This window comes from Crotalus tigris, unplaced genomic scaffold (genome assembly GCF_016545835.1).
Source record: "Crotalus tigris isolate CLP2741 ecotype Arizona unplaced genomic scaffold, ASM1654583v1 scf7180000019832.409341, whole genome shotgun sequence".
Classification (NCBI taxonomy): Eukaryota; Metazoa; Chordata; class Lepidosauria; order Squamata; family Viperidae; genus Crotalus; species Crotalus tigris.
Window position 1 is genome coordinate 166,281 of NW_024097731.1, and position 13,035 is coordinate 179,315.

A 13,035-nucleotide genomic window follows, 5' to 3' on the forward strand; every position below is an offset into this window, starting at 1 on the left:
CAAGGGAGTGATTTCGTTCGAGATCCGAGATTCACTCACAAGTTTTCGAGTTACGAGTGGAATGGGCAGGCTCCATTACACTCATAACTTGAGGACTGCCTGTAATTGTATAGCAAAGGAACAAGGCTGAGATGCCAGTTTGCAGGGTTATACAGTAGTGGCCAAAAATGTGGAAACCTTTTGGGAAAAGTGTATTTTTGAGGTTTGATGGCTAATAGCACCACTTTTTTGGGAGAGTAGTACCATAAAATTATGTATCAAGGGAAAGATAATTTAATCAAGAATGTAATGCAACAAAGTTTGTTCAATTATCTGTACTGTGTTCTATGAAAAGTTATAGCCGAATAACCAAAAAAGGAAGCACAAGTTGCTTAGGTTGATATCAGGTAGCTTTCCTTCATCTGATTGTAGCCAATGAGCATGAGTGTTTAGAGAGCCAATCAGATGTCACCCTGTTTTGGCAATGAGCCAATCAGATCACAGGAGGATTCAGTTATTGATGTCATGTATTGAAGCTGAGAGGAGGACATTTGTCAGTGTGTTATGTGATAGCTATCAAGTTGATTGGGTTTTTTTGTGTTCTTTTCTCTTTTAGTGAGCTTGTAAAACGTAATAAAATTAAAGTAATGGTTCAAAGAGTTGACTGGTTGCCCAGAAAGCGATGTAAAATAGTATTATTAAGTAAACAAGGCTACTTGTTATAAAGAAATTAGAAGAAAAATTGGTGGAAATTTAACCAAAGGTGGCATTTCTACTGCACACTTTTCCCAAAAGGTTTCCACAATTTTGGCCACTACTGTATAAGGCTTATCCGAACCTTAGGTGGAGTTCCTAGGGTTTTTTAAAATTATTTCCATCAAATCAGCCATGGGGCAAAAATAATAGAAATTGTAGTTATTAAAACAAAATTTTAAAAAATCTGGTTAATTTATCATGTTATAGAAAGACCATTTGATTTTTTTTTTTAAGTACAACTCAGTAATGTATTGTAGTCAACAATTCTGGATGCCAGTTGTAACATTTAAACAGGTTAGATTTTGGCAGGGTTAATAACAGTTATGAACTTGCCTGATTATTAACACATGTATATATTTGTTTCATCTTTGTTAAATGTAAGGTGACCAACCATCCTCCTTTTGGGAGGACAGTCCTCTTTTGTGAGTTCTGTCCTCCCTCAAAAAGTGTCCTCCTAAATGTCCTCCTTTTCCATATACCATCCTCCTTTTGGGAGGACAGTCCTCCTTTTGGGACTTCTGTCCTCCCTCGAAAAGTGTCCTCCTAAATGTCCTCTTTTTCTATATTTGAAGACTAATCTGCAGGGCTTTTTTTCCCTCATAGAACGCTCAGAAGGCGTTCCGGGACCTTTTTTTGATGGTTTTTTTCAGCTTTTGCATGAGCTGTGCTACTCCCCCTATTGGCTTTTGAAAGCCAATAGGAATTGCTGCTGAGCACGCCAAAACACCCGGGCAGCAAACTTTGCATGTGCAAGTTGCAGGAACTTTGCACCCTCACTGCTACCCAACTACACCATCTCCTACTTAGTTCCGAAGATAGCTGGAGGAGACTGGAGCGCTAAGTTTCTCTTGATCTTCCCTGTTCGGTTCTACACAGGGATGCACAGGGTAGGCGGTGGTGCTGGGGGGCAGCTGGGGGGGGTGACTGCAGGGCCGGAGCCAGTGCTGCTGGTGCTTTGCCTTTGCGAGCTGCAGGGCCAGCTCTAAGGGGATGTGCAGGGTGGGCGGTGGTGCTGGGGGGCGGCTGGGGGGGCAGCTGCAGGGCCAGAGCCGGCTCGGCTGGTGCTTTGCGAGCAGCGGGGCCAGCTCTCCACGGCAGGGCAGGGTGCTGGCGGGGTGGCTGTGGGCGGGGGCGCGGCGGGCATTTGACTTCCATGGGCTGCGCCAGCTGGTGGTCTATGCAGTGCTGACCTGCGCTGCCACTACCTTGCCCTGCGCACCTACGTGGCCGTCCTGGAGTGCCTGGCTCACAACACCTGCCTCCACCGCCCACCCCCGCGCAATCCAGCCATGTAGATTTTTGGACAAGTGAGAAATCAAGATTGAATGTTGATACTCTAGCTGCAGCACTTACCGTAAAATTCAATATGGATATTTCTTGTTCAGATATTTCCAATATATTGTTAGAAGATGATACATTGACAAAAAATATTCATTCAATGGAAAAGTACTCATTTAAATAATTAATAGGCATGTAAGCATAATTACAATATAAAATGTTATTGTTACAAATGTTTTTTATTATGTATTTATCATATTATAGTGTATTCTGTATTATTGTTGCAATAAATACAATGTTTCTTTTATTTACGATATTTTTTTCTTCAATTTATTTGTGTCCTCCTTTTCGTTGTAAAAAAGTTGGTCATCTTATTAAATGCCATTTTGAATTGGGGGGGCCACATAAATAAATAATCCATCTTGGTAGTTACATCATGTACTGAGAAAAATACTTTTCTCAGTGTCACACTCAATAATTGGATAAACCACATTAAGTGTTATAACTGGTCCTTATTTTCCTTAAATGTAGGAAATTTAACAGTATGACAAACAGCGTTATTCTAATGTTTATGATTCAGTGTTTCATTTTTAATAAGCAAAAATTATTATTTATTTAGAACATTTATATGATTTATATTTACATATACATATAAATATATGAATATGACATATAAATATGATATAAATATATACATGAGAGCCGGTTATTTAGAATATTTATATAGAGAGCCAGTTTGGTCTAGTGATTAAGGCACCAGACTAAAAAGTGGGAGACCACGAGTTCAAGTCCCGCCTTTGCCATGAAAACCTGCTAAGTAACTTTGAGCCAGTCACTCTCTCTTAGCCCAACCCAAGTCGTAGTGTTGTTATTGTGGTGAAAAGAGAAGGAAGAAGGGGTGTTGGACACGTTCGCTGCTGAGTTATTTGTAAAATACTAAAGATGGGATAAATAAAGCCCCCATCTTTCATCAAACTCTGTAAATTATACATAAATGCCTTATATTTCTCTTCGATGTTGTTTTTAATTTCCTGTCGAGTTCCTCTGTATGTGCAAGTACGTGATAGTTGCATCAGCAAGCAATATTACATTTTAAATTTTCCTAAAATAATTTCACATTATAATAAATTTTAATCCTCTGTTAAGCAATGAAACAAGAAATACTGAATTCCTGTTGGCATAAAGCTATAGAAATAAGCCAAGCATTGAACAACAAACCACCTGAAAGCCACAAAGAGTAACGAATACTGCTTAAACTTTCTTAAAACAATTAAAATGGATATTATTTAAGCAGATGATTTAGCACAAAGAAAATGTTAATTCTTAGAAAGTTACAACTGACTGCTACTCTTAGTTTACATAAAGATGTCAAAATACATATTTTAAATGTGACCTTATACATTATTTCAGCATTTAATTGTTTTAATTATTTTATTTCAGACTGTGGAAATAAAATATTACTAACATTAAGATAAACTAAAAATCACTATAATTCTTAGTAGTCTTCAATTTTACCCAGAACTGTTCTCTTATTTTCTTAGAAAAGTAATCTAAACCTATCATTATTATATTCAAGGCAACAAGAATTCCCTCTTTTATTTGTTCATGACCTTCAACATATATACATTACCAAGGTATTGGTATTGTTAAATACCTTCTTTAATCAGCCAAGTATCATTCAATCAAAAAACTGAATGTAAGAGATTGTGTCACAACCCACAAAAAAGAAGAACACAATCATTGCATTCATTGCTGAATGACAGTGAAACATAAAAGCACATCAAGCATTTAACCATCTGCAGATTATATGCTTTCTCATATTATCTATTCTTTAGCCTTTTTTAAAAAAAATAGGTCAGAGGTTGAATCCAGGCTATTTAATGCTTTTTCATTCTATGAGTACAGCTGTTTTACACACACACAAAACACATGTACACAGAGAATAAAGATTATGAAGCCAATTCAAAAATTGTTTTCCCTCTGGGATTTCTAAGCTATAATGTGCATCTATGTATTTTTCCATGCAAATAAATAGTGCTATAAAATACATATACATATGTGAATATAATAGAAATAGTACTACATGTTTTTCCTGTTTTGATGTTTATTAAAGACAGGAAAATGGTTGGAGAAATTTTAAAATGGACTAATATCAGTACAAAGCACTAGGAAATCAGTTTTTAGAAAGTAATGTTTATTGAAATAAAATGACTGTAGAACATGCTTCTGCCCATTTTATCATTTCAAGTATCACTCAAGAAACACAAAAGTTGAATGTAATGGGAAGGAGGTACTTAAGAAGCCTGTAGCATTCAAAAAAGAGAGAGAGAAGAGGAAGTGAAGTATTAATAATATTTTTGCAGCCAGATGGATACCCTGCTTTCAAGTTCACCCATAGACATGGCAACTCACTAGGAACTTTAGGCCACTTACTCTCAGCTCAGCCAACCCACAGGACTGATGTTGTAGGGAAACAAGAGAAAACTGTACCTATTGTATCTAGGGCTTTCACAAAATGTTTTTACGGGGCTAACAGAAGACACTAAGAATCCTGCATTGGAAAATCCAACTTTTAAATTCTGAATTCAGTGCATATATTGCAGTTTTTCATTCTGACAATAACTGTCAGCTATTTTTCATTATTACAAACTCTACCTCACTTTTAAAATATATTTTAGGCTATTAATAAAAAGGTAACTTTATTAGCAGACATAAAACTGTCAGAAATCAGAAAAGAAAACCACAGAAGTGGAAGAAAAAAAAATGCCACAGAAAGATGAAAAAAGGAAGTAGTTGTGGTTTAGCGGTGATAACTATAGGAAACACCAAGTTCCCCTAGTATTATAGTCCTTATAGAAGAAATTTATATACATAGTACATTAAAGTTTTAGTTCTTTTTAATGCTATGCTACAAAATCGCCTTTCAATTATATAGGACCCTGACTATGATTTATACTCAGAGTTCTCTCCTAAACTTGACAAGCAATCATCCCTAATTCTCACTGTACCATGAGGCACTGATATACAAAAGTGATACTTGAGCTTATTAATATGCTTGTCATGATGAGCAAATTTGAGTGTTGTACAGCTTAATTAAGATTTTCTATTCAAGAAAATATATTGATGTACCAGAGGCAAATTAGAGAATTGTTAATGAACTCTGATTTAGAAAAGGATAAATTTGTATTTAGATAGATAGGAGAGTACATAGTTCTGCATATGTTTGAATAAGCACATCTAAAAATTCACCCTATAGTTACTACTGCCACGACATATAATAATCCTGTCCATCAGGAAAATTAAGCATCACTCTTGCAGAACAAGCAAACTTCCATCCATGTTAAACTGAAAGAAATTATTAAAAAATTAGTTATTACAACCATTAATTTTTTTCTACACATTTGCACAAACACATGATATTGATTTAGAAATGTACCAGAATGCTAATCAAGAACTCAATAGAGTCTATTTCTTCCTCTATTTGAGCAGGGGGAAGAGTATAATTCTGCGGTAAACTTATAGGACTGAAACACATTTCTGCAAATTTTGTCTCTTATAGGTAATATATGATAAATAACTGGTATGGTATGGTATGGTATGGTATGTATGGTATGACATATGAGGCATGAAGCATGAGGTATGAGATGAAATATGAGATGAGATGATATATGATATATGATATGATATGATGTAATGTAATGTAATATAATGTAATGTAATATATCAAAGCTTCACTTTGTAAAATGGACATAGACAGCCAGCTGCCTAAAACAGGGGTCCTCAACCCCCGGTCCATGGACCAGCAACGGGCCGCAGCATGTCAGAAACCATGCACACAAGCGAAGCCCTATCCACGGAATGCAGGTAGCATGCAAAACCATGCCCCCTCCGCTCCACAGAAAAATCTCTCTCCGTAGAACCAGTCCCTGGTGCCCAAAAGGTTGGGGGTTGCTGGGCTAAAAGTAGCCTGCAATTCAATCCTAAAATTCAATTATTTGAAATAACTATAGTAGTTTGCATTTGCAATGAAAAACTAGTTTCCTATTAACCTGTTGGCTAATTTGGCACTGATTTATAAAAATCCATGTTACGTACTGGTAATCATCTTAGTTTTCTTTAACTGCTTGCAAAATCAGTTATAAATTATAGTCATGAAGTATTAAGTTGGTTGCAAGCATGAAGTGTTTCTAATTGGATTACAGGTTATAGCAAAATCCTCGTTCCTCTAAATAAAGGAACACAAAACCCCTAAATCATAAATACAGATCTCTGGTTGTGTTAGATTAGAATCAGAGACAAGGTCTTTTTTAAAAAAAGTCTGCCACAGCAAAGGAATCACATTCTTTCATAAATATACCATTTGTTTTAATCCAAGCCTTGTTATTAAACTCACTTATAAAATATCAGTGATTGTTACATTCATCAAGAGGAGATTAATTTGAAGCATTTTTTTTCTTTAAGGCAGCTTAATCTCTAGTGTACAGTCTTTTTGTTATGCCCAAAATGTTTTTTTTTTCTCTTTCTTGGAAATATATTAATTGGCTCTTACTAATTTCTATCTGAACACTGGACAAAAACTTCCAGCCAATCAGCAGTAATGGATTGCCAAATAAAACTTAAAAATGACTCACTGATTTCAATAAACCAACTCTCTACAAATAACAAGATTATCTCCTAAAGTACAATACTTTGAGCTCTTCTTAGCACTAGCATAGCAATAACAGAGTTATATACCTCCCCATAGTGCTTTACAGCACTCTCTGAGTGGCTTACAATGTCAGCATATGGCCTCCAACAATCTGCGTCCACACCTCAGAAGAATGGAAGGCTGACTCAACCTTGAGACCCATCAGGATCGAACTCTAGGCTGTGGGCAGAGTTACACTGCAATACTGTGTTCTAACCATAGTGTCACTATAACTGTTCTGAACTGGATGCTAACCTTATTTTAAAATAAGATGGAGGGGGACAGGCTCCTTATGATTCTTATTCTTAAAAGGCAGGATACAAATAGAAATAATCCTATGATTCTTCATCAAGCTCTTTTCTATGCAACCTTGCACCTTAATTCATACATTTATCTCCAACTACCTGAAAAGTATTCATTAGAAAGAGAAGTTAAGTATCCTTTCAACTTTAGACACTCTCTCTGAAACAGAAACAAAGCTACAGCTACATATGAAGAGAATTGTTAACATCACTATCTTTGTGCAAAACCTTTAAAAGTATCAGCATTAATGATACTGTATAACAAACTTTCCCAAACAGCTGATTTGGTCAATTATGTTGTGTAATAGGTAGCAAAGTACACTAGATTTTCCCCAAGTTTATCTATAGATCTATAATAATGTCTTAACGTAAGGCACACCTTGTTCAAATACATCAGATGTAACAAGTGACATTGTTTTTAGAAGTGGATCTATCACACCAATATTGTATAAGTATTCTGTTACATTACAAATTCCATCTTATTCCCTCTTTTAAATGTTGTAGAGTCTTTTATAAGTATAAAATGTCTGTTTTAAAATTTCTGCTCACAGAGGATACAGGAAAAAGATTGACCTGAGAGTACTAGCTAAACTGGAAAACCTCATACATTATAAATATGACCTAACAATCTGAGGAATGTTTCTTTTAAATTCTGTAACTGCCTGTTGAAATAAACTGAAGAATCTGAATATTCACTTTACCATGAAGTAATTACTAGTGTCAATTCAGACTTGAGATAAATAATTAGGCACTTCACATACTATGTACTAATAACTCAAAACATTTATCAAAGGCAGAAGAAACTAAGTCTTCATTTTTCCTCTCTGAAAATACTACTCAAGAGTAAAATTTAATTATCTAGCCAAAACCATCCCCATCCATAACTCTGATTTCACACCAATATTTTTATTTTTAGAGATAATTTGCAGGAAAAAAAGATTACTGAACTTGATAATACTTGATGTAACTGAGCAATGAACAAGTTTCTAAGAGAGCTATACGTTTCAGAGAAATGTAAGATTGTACAAGACTTTCCAGCTTCTTATTGTTTCAACACTTGTTCATTCAACTCTTTATTAATATTAGAATTATAAGACAAGTATTTAAAGTTTACACAAGTAGAATACAGATGGATCACATCAGACCTTGCATGCTATGTCAAAAGCCATCTTCCAATGGATAGTGGCAAGATACATCTTTGAGAAGTTTCACTAGCTTTGTCAGTGGAAGAGTTAAAAATTCAGGTAGCATTATCAACAGTAGGTTTACAGTAGAGGCAGTGAATCGTTTTCTCTCTCTGCTGAGAACATACCTGATCTTTGAGCAAAAAAGTAGGGTAACAACAAAAACTGAATTTAACTGAATTTCATGAGCATCTGTCCTTAATACTAACTAAATGCAGTTAATATGATCACTCCTCAATAAAATATTTACTAACTTCCCTTTCACCATTAAAAATTATAATTTGACAATCACTTTTGGAGGTTTGCACAAGCCTGTGCTCAAGACATTTGGGGACTGCATGTAACTCTAGAACTTCAGATTGTGCACGTCTGATTTACAAGTTATATTCCAATCATACCTCTTCTTGATTCTCTCCTAAAAAGCTAAGAAGAAACTCAGACCCAAGAAGAAAGCAACAAGCCATGAATTCCAGTTCAGATCTAATACTGAACTAAATTATGAAGACATTCTGGATTTAGAGTGTCACTCTGGAAAGTCACTCATGGAGGAGCAATAAAGTAGCATTGATCAGAACACAAAATCCTTGTGGCTTACTGTTATATTAGAACAAATTCAATGTGTTGTTCTGTATAAAAACATTTCATATATTTTTTTGCAAAATAAGGTTAAAGTGCCAAGAAATGCTAGCTTAGGAGTTTTCCCTAGATTCTTTCTCAATGCTTTCCGTGTATAGGGGTCTTTTTGATAAAAGATTATCTAGAATATGCATCATCATCAAGAAGAAAATGTTCCTGCAATCAGCTCAATTCTAAATTGATGGTATGCCACATACTCAGGTGCCTAAGTTGCATGATGTTTACAGAGCAGTAAAAATAAACATTCTGAGTGTGTCTGATTTACATTTTATTTAGACAGAATTTACATACTGAAGTTATACACTGGCGACAGTCTGGTAAAGACAAATTACCACAAATGCATTCACTTCAATATCAAGTCTTTGAAGAGGATTTGCTCATACTGGTAACATATTAACAACAATACCTGAGTATGCTCTACAAGGAACCACGAGGCAGATTCAATTTATGGGTTACAACCACTAATTCCAGACCACTGACCACACTTTTTCACTTTTTGTTCACTCTTACTTAAAATAGCTCACACAGACCCCTGAGAAAATGAACAGAATTTTCTGCATTAAAAAAGTAAGTCACTGTACTATCATTCTTCATTTATCAAAAGTAGTAATCCATACTATCTGGAAATTTTGGGACTTGTAGGCAAGGGTTACCCAGAACTTCAAATTTAAAGGCAAAAAGATGCTTGGAACAAGCAGGGGCATACCAACAGCATAGTACCTACTACCTAGCTGTAGTACTTTAAATCATTTTTAGGTACTAAAAATGGCTGCAGAGGACCTCATGAGTTCAGGAAAAGACACAGATGATTTAATTGGTTAGAGGAAGGTGCTATGTAGGCAACCCAGTACTGAAGCACTGTACAGCAGTGGTTCTCAACCTGTGGGTCGGGACCCCATTTGGGGTCGAACGATCATTTCACAGGGGTCGCCAAACAAGGCTGTCCGCCATTTTTTTCCCCTTTTCTTTGGCCACGCCCCTGGCACCCGGTGATGTATAAGTGGTTGGGGGTCACCACAACATGGGGAACTGTATTATGGGGTCGCGGCATTAGAAAGGTTGAGAACCACTGCTGTAAAGCCTTATTGCAAATTCAACTCATCAGGTGGGCAGATGTTAAAAAGTACTATCAATAATATGGAAGAAACAGGATCCAGATGTCAATAAAAATTATGGTTTGTGCCATTTGTGCACTTTAAGGGAGTGACAGGAGGAAAATTGATACACTCAGCTTATAGTATAAAAACATCATAAAATTTTAGCCCCATCTTCATGCTGTTTTAGAGATTGCCAGACATATTAGTATGGAAACTTCAGAATGTTTCTGTTTGGGCTTTCTCCAATCACTGAGATAAACAAGGAACTTTAATCCATTATTTAAGAGGACATGAGATCAGGAAAAGAGGACCTGAATGTTGTAGGTGGAGCAGTCATCACTCAGCAGGGGATGCTTTTGAAGAACACTCTTGGGATTCTGGTAAATGGTATGACTACATTAATGTAGATGTTTAGGTCTTTCATAGAAAACATCATTCTCCAGTTTAATCCATTTCTGGTAATTGGTAATCAGTATCGTTAAATAAGGGTCATATAATAATGCTCTACATCCAATCTCCCAATTTTAGTTACTCAGAAAAAAGGTTATTTGCCAGAGTACTTCAAAATACTTCTCTAGTCTCTTGCTTTTGAGTTTCAGTAGCCACTAATGATTGGGCAGCACCACACAGAACTAATGCGATCTGGATATCTAAGTCTGATCCCGCACGTATTTGTATCACATGCTAAGATTTAAAGATGAATCAACTATCACATATGAAAGCTCTCTCTCTGTACACCCACAACAGAGAGAAAAGATGAAGTTTCACACTCTCAACCTATGTAGTGCCATTTCTGATATTAGCAACTTTTGCATAAAAAACTCAAAAGCAGATTTTCCCGTTCAAACTACCTATGCATACAATGCCAATCACCGTGCATAAGGAATAGTAATAGGTGACTTTGCCTACAGTGTGTTACAGCAGAAGTCAGTGCTTACCTTTTCTTTGGTTCTTAGGTACCTCTGTAGAGCCTGGTGGGTTAAATCTCTAACCCGGATTTGTCCATCTTTACAGGGAACTACAATCCCCGTCTTGCCAAAACAAACTGTCACTTTCATCTCATCCAAATAAAAAGAAAGGCAAGTGAAGATTTTTTTTAAAAATGGCACATTCAGAAAGGGGGGGGGAGTACCAAACAGTCTCGCAGTAATTGGGACCTTGTTTTGAAATGTAAAACTCAGCAAACTGTAAACTCCAGAAGAAAAAGGGAAACTACTCTCGGCAGCAGCAGGTGTTTATGTTTGACACTGCGGGAGGAAAGAAGGAAGGAAGGAAGGCAGGAAGAGAAAGGGGGGACAAGGAGCCAGAATTCCTCAGAAAGGGCAGGACAGAGGCCTGGCAGGCAAAGACAAGCTTGAAACCACTCAGCCCTCGTCTTGGAGGGAAGCGAAACGGCAACAAAGGTCACAAACAAGTTTCTCAAGGAGGAGAGAGGAAGGTAAGGGTTTAATCTGCAGAAAGTGCCGCCCGAAGCCAATTCTGTAACTGAGCGGGGGGGGGGAATTGAGTAACTACTCTGACTCCCGCTTTTGCCCGCGCACCCCTTAAACGGGAACCCAGAGATGCGAGAGGTTGGGAAGCTGTAGCCCCACGCGACCCCGGCAAGGAAACATAGAAAAGCAGGTCGCTGAATTGACACCCCCCCCCCCTCCTCCGACTGCTCTCCTCGGGGGCGGGAGGAAGAAGGAAACTCTCGCAGACCGAGCCTAGGGCTACAGCAAACCGCAGCACCCGCCGCGCCCCATGCCCGGCCTGGCGACTCTTTCTTCTTCCCACCCCGCTCTCTCTCTCTCTCTCTCTCTTCCGGGCCTCTCCGCCGCCCCTTCAACACAGCAACTTCAACTCCCGCCCCTTCTCGCGCGCCCGCGTCCCCGGCTGTCTCGCTCTCTAGTTCCTCCCGCCTCCCGCCCGCGGCTCAGCGCTGCAGCATCCCTCCTATGGTCGGTGCGTGGGGTGTGGGTGGGTCGGTGGGTGTTGCTTCCTGTCTGCTCCCACCCAGCGAGCGAGCCCTGGCCTGGCTCTTAAAGGGTCCGCCGCGGTGCCTCGCTCGCCCTACGCTGAATTCCGAAAGAGAGGCGCACCCGCAAAACCCAACTTAATAAGTCCAACTGGGCCTCGCAAGAGAAGGAGGGAGAGCCACGGGAGGAGGATGCCTTTGGAACTGATTCGGAGCCTGGCCTTTGAGAAAGCAGATCCGGAAGAACAATGAAGTCCTGGGCTTGTTTCTTTTCACGACACTTAAGGGAACCTTTTGTAACCACTCCAGGTCTACGCGCAGAAGTTTTTGCTTTATAGTAAACAGGCCCGAAAAAAGCTTTTGGGCCAGTCAAATTCTCTCGCTCCAACGTTTGGATTGGTTGCTTCGGATTACTTCTTTGGGAAAGAATGCTGCCTACTTCCTCTCCTTTATGCAAAGCAGCTGGAAAAACAGGCGGGAAGATTCTTAAAATGTCCTATCAACTAGTTTAAAAAAAAAAAAAAAAGCAGGACTCTTAGTGTAGTGATGCCGGACCTTTTAGAGATCAAGCGCCCAAACTGCAACCCAAAACTCACTTATGCATCGTAGGGTGCTGGGTGGGAGTGGCCCATTGGGTGGGTATGGCCATTTGGGTGGGTGTGGCCCATTGGATGGGCGTGGCTGTGATGGTAACAGCAGATTGGGTAAGACTAAAAAGTTCAATCAATCAATTCCAACTTTGTAAGATCTTTTTTTTCCAGAAGTTGAAATTGACTGATTGAGCTTTTTTTTATTTTGTACAGGTGGAAGCCTAAAGCAAAAAGGTTTTATAAAACCCAGCTGAAGGCCTAGGAATGGGGCTACGGCAGCATGCATGCCCACAGAGAGGGCTCTGAGTGCTGCCTCTGGCACCCGTGCCATAGGTTCGCCACCACTGCTCTAGTGCATTTTGGCATATTGAGATTTATTTCCAGTCCTGTAGCATAGATGCACTTACTTTATGCCTGCAAGTCAGCCTTGCCTCTAGGTGACTACTTGGACTCCTTGCAGTTTTCCTAGCAAGGTTTTCGGAAAGTGGTTTGTCCTTACTTCCTTTCTAGTGCTGAGAGAATGACTTGCCAAAGTCACCCAGATGTTGACTTTGGCAAGCAGAACCAGA

The 13,035-nt window shown here is 38.5% G+C and overlaps 1 protein-coding gene across 1 annotated transcript in view; it reads right to left on the minus strand.

The window, feature by feature from the left end:
* Positions 1-12,418, minus strand: part of LOC120317804 (partitioning defective 3 homolog B-like) — a 146,402-nt gene extending 133,984 nt beyond the window's left edge. The window contains exon 1 of the mRNA XM_039364686.1: positions 10,858-12,418. Coding sequence (XP_039220620.1) covers positions 10,858-10,977 — 120 coding nt within the window. The 5' untranslated portion in view covers positions 10,978-12,418. The remainder of the gene's footprint in view (positions 1-10,857) is intronic.
* Positions 12,419-13,035: the final 617 nt, after the last annotated feature.